At 44.1% G+C, this 7,865-nt stretch overlaps 1 protein-coding gene across 1 annotated transcript in view; it reads left to right on the top strand.

The window, feature by feature from the left end:
• The first annotated feature begins 3,542 nt into the window (after positions 1–3,542).
• The window catches only part of GNPDA1 (glucosamine-6-phosphate deaminase 1), a 25,806-nt gene continuing 21,483 nt past the window's right edge, over positions 3,543–7,865 (top strand). The window contains exon 1 of the mRNA XM_007939061.2: positions 3,543–3,666. Coding sequence (XP_007937252.1) covers positions 3,543–3,666 — 124 coding nt within the window. The remainder of the gene's footprint in view (positions 3,667–7,865) is intronic.

Raw genomic sequence — 7,865 nt, 5'->3', positions numbered from 1 at the left:
CCTGAGACTATGGTCCCTAGTTACCCTTCAAGTCTGGAACTGAACTCACTCCTGTGGCTTCTAGCCAAACCACAGACAGCCATATAGAGTGAACATTGGATCAGGTAGATACACTCCTTAGAAGGATCAATCATGGGAGAACATAAGGGCAGTATTTGCACAGGGAAATAGCTCAGGAGGCAGGAATGCAGAGGAAAGGACACACTCACTGCCATCGAGTCGGACCTGACTCATAGCGACCCCTCCTTCTGACTATGCTACCAGAGCTCCTTACATTGTGGGAAATTGTAGTCAATGTCATGAAACAAAATGTGTATGAACTTCTGTATGGAAAATGAATTTGCTTTGTAAACCTTCACCCAAATCACAATAAAAACAAACCAAACACACTGCCATCAAGTCGAACCCAACTCACAGCGAACCTTCCTTGGCTTCTGAGGCGGTATCACTACAGAAATAGAATGCCCAACCTTCCTTCCAAGGAGTGGCTAGGGGGTTTGAATCGCCAGCCTTCTGGTGAGCAGTCAAATGCCTTAAGCGCTACGCCACCAGAGCTCCCAAATCACGATAAAAACTTAAAAAAAAAAAAAAAAAAATTATAGCCTTTGGATCTGGACAGATCCCCCTGAATTCAAGTTTTATGGGAATCATTTGTGTCCCCTGGCCAAATTAACTTTTCTTTCTAAGCCTGTTTCCCTATCTGTGAAAGAGTAAAAAATAATGACAAACCTAACTCATGGGATGGTAATAAAGATTAAGTGAAATAAGCTCATCTTCTCATGTGACAAAACTGTTTTAATTCTCCTGGATCCAGATTTCTGGGTTCATGGTATTGGAGTGACTACCTAGGCCATTCACCCTTAGATGTCCTTTTGAACCTTGAGCCTTTACGGAACTTGTTCCTTAAAATCATTTTTGGTCAAACAATAGCCTAGTAAACAGCTTAGCACAGACCTTTTGCTTAAGGCATCGCATTCTTACGGAAAATTATGTGCAGCCAACTTCTAGAAGCAGGTACTCCAGGGTCTGACTCACTCCCATAGAGTCAATAGCGACCCCCCTTTACCGATGGAGATTGCCCAGTCTTCTTTCTGTGGAGTGGCTGGTGGGTTTGAACTGCCAGCCTTCTGGTTAGCAATCAAATGCCTTAGGCACTACACCATCAGAGCTCCCAGGGTACTAGAGGATGTGTGGTATGTCCAGTGTGACTCTGTAAGGACAGATCCTGAAACCCTGCACTGTGCTTTAATGAGAAATTAACATAACAATGATCTATCTAACCCGACTTTAGTATCTTCTCAGCTTGCCTTCCCAATAAATTCAGGTTGACTGCTTCCTGATTCCAGTTGTTGTTGTTGTTGTTGTTATGTGCCGTCAAGTCAGCCCTGACTCATAGCGACCCCTCCTTGGGTTTCCGAGGCAGTATCACTACGGAAGTAGGATTGCCCAACCTTCCTTCCGAGGAGTGGCTGATGGGTTTGAACCGCCAGCCATCTGGTGAGCAGTCAAGTGCCTTAGCCACTATGCTACCAGAGCTCCCCGATTCCAGTAGAATAAACTTAAAATAAATACATCCTGTTACACTAATATTGGTGTTTATCTGCTCCTATTTAGGTTTTTGACACACCTGCTATGGTAGTCAAGAATCTGACCCCTATTAAACTGTATAGTGTGTCCTCATTTCTGTGAAATAATATTGTAGATATATTCACAGAAAAACAATTTAGAATGTAAACTGTTAGTAATGGTTATCTTATGTGTGTTTTTAGGCGCCTTTGGAAAAACCTTTTTCTCTAGATTGCTGGGAAGTTGTTTTTTTTTTTTTTTTTTAGTGGAAAAATCCAATTATACTTAAACCCAAAAGGTTTCAATAACTAGATAAATAAATAATATCTAAATAACAAACAAAACCTGCAGATAAAGCCAGGCCCAGCACTGGGAGTCTCCGAGGAAGCTATTCAGCACTTTCTTCCCTCCACCCACACCCCCAGCGCTGAAAACAGCCAGGCCCCAGCCCCAGCCATGGAGACTGCATTCTTGGGAGCGACCTTGGGCACCCAAGTCTTCCTTCTCCACAAAGCCTATCTTCAATTCCTGCCTCCGACGGCTGAACGTGTTTTTCACAGTCTCGTCCCAGGACTGGAAGCCCCTGGGGGCCCAGATGAGACGGTGTACGTCACTAGGCCCAGGGTCCGCGCACTGGCAGGGACAGAGTCCGGTCCTAGCTACAACTGCGGTGCTGCCCCGCTGAGTCAGCCCGGCAGGCGGCGCGAGCGTTTCCGCGTGACTTGTGGCCACGTGATCCGCGCGGGGCGGAACAGCCAGAGTCGTCGCTGCAGCCACCGCGGGAGGCGTCCTCGTAAGTAGGGAGAGAGACTGGGGGACCCTTACTCGTGGGCAAGGCAAGGGTCTCCCTGCCCCAGTCCTCTAGCACCCTGGGGCCGGGACCCTGAGAGCTGCTCTGGCCCCTTCCCTGTGCGGATCGTTATCCAGGTGAGGTGAGCTCTCTGTTACCTACTAACGGCGGCGCAGAATGCTTCCGCTACGGGTCTTTTCCCTCAGACTGACCTTAGTGCCTGGGGGAGTAAAATTCTTCCTTCCAGAGTGATAACCATTATTCCATTGTGATTTGGGAAAACTGAGGTCAGAAGGGTTCACAAAGCTTGGAGGGCCAGTAGGAGCACCCCTCTCCCGATACTGATAGTGAACACACCGCTCCAAACGAAGCCTTTCTCTCGCTTGCTTTAGTGGCTCAAGATGATACATGACTTCTCTACTTCTTGAAGAAGAGTCCCTCCCTTGGGGTAGAGAGTATCAAGCCTGAGACTAAAAAAAAAAAAAACCAAACCCACTGCCATCTAGTCTATTCAGACTCATAGCACACTTAATTGGGTTTGCAAGGCTGTAAATTTTTACTGAAGTAGATTGCCCCATGTTCTTTCCTCAGAGCAGCTGGTAGGTTTGAACTGCTGACCTTCTGGTTAGCAGCCAGATGTCTTACCTGGTACACCACCAGAGTTCCTTAAGCCTGAATGGAAAGCCCTGGATGCTTAGGTGGAGCTACAAGATTAGTCAATGTATTGAATATGTGGGTTATGTCATTTCATATTCACCAGTGTGAAATCTGAGGTAAGTATTGCCATCAAGTCAGTAACGACTCTCAGTGACCCCACAGGGCAGGGTAAAACTGCCTCATAGGGTTTCCAGAGTTACAGTTTTTATGGGGTTAGAAGCACTGACCTTTTGGTTAACAGGTGAGCGCTTAACCACTGTGACATCTGGGAGGTCCTGTTATTGATGAAAGAGGAACTAAGATTAGAACCCAGATCTATCTCATCTTAGCACCTCCATTGCCTGGTGGAGACACTCTGCCCAACCTGTTCGTTCTTCTGTGAAATGAAAGGCGGCCTTCTGGCCATGACAGCTTGAGGGGATTGTTGCTGAGTGAGAAGGTCTTCCACCCTCCACCCCAACTATCTCCACCTTTTTCCATCTATGTCCTTTACCACTGACTTGCTTTTATCACCCCTTTACAGGACAAGATGAAGCTCATCATCCTAGACCACTATTCTGAGGCCAGCGAGTGGGCAGCCAAATACATCAGGAACCGCATCATCCAGTTTAACCCAGGGCCAGACAAGTACTTCACCCTTGGGCTTCCCACTGGTGCGTGCATTGTGGGATGGGAAGGGTATCAGGGATGGGGGAAGAAGTGGGCATCAGTGGCCTGTGAGGGGCCAAGATAGGTGGGTTCACTCAGCCAAGGGAGTTGAAGGAGGGCTTTGAGATAACTTATGCTTTGAAAGAGCACCACCCATGCTCCTTAGACAAGAAAACCAGAAGACCCAGTTTTCTTATGTGTCTGCTTAGTTCCTGCCCACATCTAAAGAGTCTTAGAGCAGAAGTGATACTGGTTAGGCAGAAAGAACTTGATTATTAGGCTACATCCTCAGTCAATCCTTGTTAACCAGGGTTAACAGAATTGGGTCCTAATACCCTAAGGTATCCATTTTATGTAGTGAATTGATTTATCATCTGTGCTTCTAGAGGGGCCCTACCTAAGTACCATCCTTGGCAAAATTGACAAGATAGTTGCTCATCATTTTCTGTAAGACTTAATTACACACAGGACCTTCATGGAAAACAGTTCTACTTTCTCTGGGAAGAAATCAGAATGTTGTCTTTTGACTCCAGCTTCTCAAGACAAATGACTCACCCATTAGAGGAGGGGTCTTCAGACTTTTTCTGTAAATGGCCAGATAGTGAATATTTTAGGTTTTGCTGGCCATAGTCTCTGGCAGAGCTCTTCTACTCAGCTGTAGACTGTACATAAATAAGTGTGGCTGTGTGCCAATAAAACTTTATTGATGGGCACTGAAGTTTGAATTTATATAATTTTCACTTCACAAAATAGTTGTCTTGTGATTTTTTTTTCCAACTATTTAAAAATGTGAAAATCATTTTTAATTTGTTGGCTATAGAAAAATAAGCCAACATTTACTAAACCCTGCTCTTGAAGTTTGGGGGAGTGGTATCTGCCTAGACCTATGAAACTGCCAGCATTTTAGGCCATGTGGGAGCTGCACTAACACCCTGTCTTCTAACTGTGGAGTGACCCAATCTCCATTTGGGTCAGAGTCTGGGCTTCTGCTTAAACTCCTCCCTAACTTCCTCATTTGCAGAATCAAATCCAAGTTCCTTAGAATGGCTTTTGAGGCCCACTAAGATGTGGCCCCTTTCTGCCTGTCACACTTGAACCACCACAGTATTGCCATGGGTTTCTTGGAACATTCCTTCTGTTATACGAAGAACCAGTCAGGGTTCTGGATAGAAATCACAGAAACTAGCTACAGCTAACTGAAGCAGCAAAGGAATGTATTGACTGAATACATTGGGGAGCTCAGAGAATTAGTAGGAAGCTAGAGGTTTGAATGAACAAATCTGTCCTGGAAGTGCAGCCGGAATGTTCCTTGTTAGAGAGAATGGCCAGACTTTGTCTCACCCACTTTGGTCGTCTTGTCAGAAGGGACAATTCCCTGGAGAAGGATGTCATGCTTGGTAGAGTGGAGGGTCAGAGAAAAAGAGGAAGACCCTCAACAAGATGGATTGACACAGTGGCTGCAGCAGTGGCCTCACATACAGCAAGTGTTGTGAAGCTGGCGCACGATCAGGCAGTGTTTTGTTCTAGTACATAGGGTTGCTCTGAGTTGGAGCTGACTTGACAGCACCTAACAACAACAAGGTTTGGAAAATAACAGAACAGGGGAAGCTATGTGGTCCAGGGGTAGCTAAAGCCTAACACAGGGATAGGCTGATTGTTTTGGGTGGACTGGGAAGAGGTACCACAATCATTCATTTGGGCAGATGTTTACTGAATACCCCCTGTAAGCCAAGCTGTTCTAGGTGCTGGGGAGATAGCAATGAACAAAAAGAACACAATTTCCTGCCTTACTCAAACTTAAATTATAGTGGGAGACACAGACAATAAACATGTTGTTTGGCAAAATATAGAGTATATTAGATGGTGATAAGAGGTAAGGAGGAAAATGAAACAGGGAAAGAAGATAGGGTTGTCTAGGCAGGGGTCAAAGGTTGCATTGTTGGATATGGTAGCAAGGATGGTCTCTCTGAGAAAGTGACATTTTCATAATTTTGAGATGAGAGTTAGCCATGCAGATACCTGAAGGAAGAGCATGCTGGCAGAGGGAACCAAATATACAGAGGCTATGAGGTGGAAGTGTGCTTGGAGCAGGGTGAGTAAAGGGGACAGAGGGAGCCAGGAGCCAGGTTATATAGGACTTTAATCAGGACCTATTTTATACTCAGTGAAATGAGAAGCCATCAGTGGGTTTTGAAAAGAGAAATGATCTGATCTGATTCCTTCCATCTTTTTTTTATAAAAATTTCAAATGTTTAAAGAAGTTGAAAGAATAGTATAGTGGCCCCTCAGACACCATTCATCAGTTATTAACATTTCGCCCCATTTGCTTTGGCCCCCCAGACACCATTCATCAGTTATTAACATTTTGTCCCATTTGCTTTAATAGCCATGGCTCATGTTCTCTCTGTACACATACATGTTGTGTTTTTTTTAAATGAACCATTTGATAGTAAATTCCAGACATCCTCTAAATCCTTTAGCACATATCTTTTAAGAATACAGACATTCTTTTTTATAACAGTACCATTATTATCACACTTAAAGTTAAAAATCATTCTACAATATCATCTAATATATAGACTATGTTTAAATTTTCTTAATTGTCCCACATACATTTATTTATTTATTTGTTTGTTTGTTTATTTCTTTCAAAGTATCCATTCAGGGTTCATGTAGTTCATCTAGTCTTTTAATTTACACTGATCCTCCTGCGCTTTTTTTTTTTTAATTTTTATTGTGATTTGGGTGAAAGTTTACAGAGCAAATTCATTTTCCATACAGCAGTTCATACACATTTTGTTTCATGACATTGACTACAATTTCCCACAGTGTAATAGCTCTCTTCCCACTTCCTCTCTGTAGTTACCTCTTCTCTGTGTCCTTCCCTCCCATGCACTCCCGCCCCACTCCTGGCACCAGCTCTCTTCCTGTGCAAACACTGCCCTTCTGTTCTCCCACAATTGATCGCTACAAGGATTGTATCTACCTTATGTAAATATTCATTTTATATGCCTGTCTTTTGTTTGGCTGGAAGCCATAGGAGTGAGTTCAATTCCAGACCTGAAGGGTAACTACGTGCTGTATTCTCAAGGGTCTCACCAAGCTCTATCAGACCAGTAAACCTGGTCTTTTTTATGATTTTTAGTTTTGTTCACATTGTTCTCCCACTCTATCCAGGATCTCCTGTACCACGCTCTGAGTGGTTGACAGTAGTAGGCCAGGCACCATTTAGTTCTCTGGTCTCCTGGTAATATAGGCTGAGGATCACATGGTCTATTAATCCCTTGGACTAATTGTTTCCATGCATCTTTGGATTCTTCATTCTTTGCTGTGGATGAGGAGAGACTCATCATTGCATCCAGATGGCTGCTTGCAAGCTTTTAAGACTCCAGTCACTACTCACCAAAATCGGGTATAGAACAATGATTTGTGTAGTATGTTGTGCCAACTTAGCTTGATGTCCCCTGTGACCATGGTCTTGAGCCCACAGGTCCAACTACTCACTCAGGATAGCTATCCCTTGTCAGCTCTACTATACACCTGGAAATTCTTATATCACTTGTAAATATGCTTGTAGACATACCATCTGCCAACCTTATATATGGTTATGGGCACACTCCTCCATGCCTAGACATACATCATCATTCAGCCTATCTACCCATCTATCCACACATAGATCAATGCTTGCCATCCCTGACAGTGCAATACTGTACATGCAAAAGGGTTCATCTTTGTTGTCTGTACCTCCCATGTACCTCTCTATGTCTTCCTCTTCCTCAGTGCCACCATGTTGGTCACTCAGTTTTGATACATTGCTCTTCCCTTCACCCAAATCAGTACTTGTCTCTACCTATCTAGCAGTGTTCCCTCCCCTTCCCTCCCATCCCTGGTAACCAACAAAGAAAGTTTCCTTCCATATATAAACCTTTCCTTGACTTTTCACAATAGTGAACAAATACAATATTTGTCCTTCTGTGATTGACTTATTTCACTCAGCATAATGTCCTCCAAGTTCATCCACGTTATGTGGTGTTTCACATATTCTACATTATTCTTTGTTGTTGTTGTCGTTACGTGCCATCAAGTCGGACCCGAGTCATAGTGACGCCTCCTTGGATTTCCAAGGCAGTATCACTACAGAAGTAGATTGCCCCATCTTCCTTCTGAGGAGTGGCTGGTGGGTTTGAACCGCCAGCCTTCTGGT

The sequence above is a fragment of the Orycteropus afer genome, unplaced genomic scaffold (assembly GCF_000298275.1).
Source record: "Orycteropus afer afer isolate SDZICR_OR568_19922 unplaced genomic scaffold, OryAfe1.0 scaffold00056, whole genome shotgun sequence".
NCBI lineage: Eukaryota > Metazoa > Chordata > Mammalia > Tubulidentata > Orycteropodidae > Orycteropus > Orycteropus afer.
Note: the sequence above shows the minus strand (reverse complement) of the source record. Positions and strands in the feature narration are given on the sequence as shown.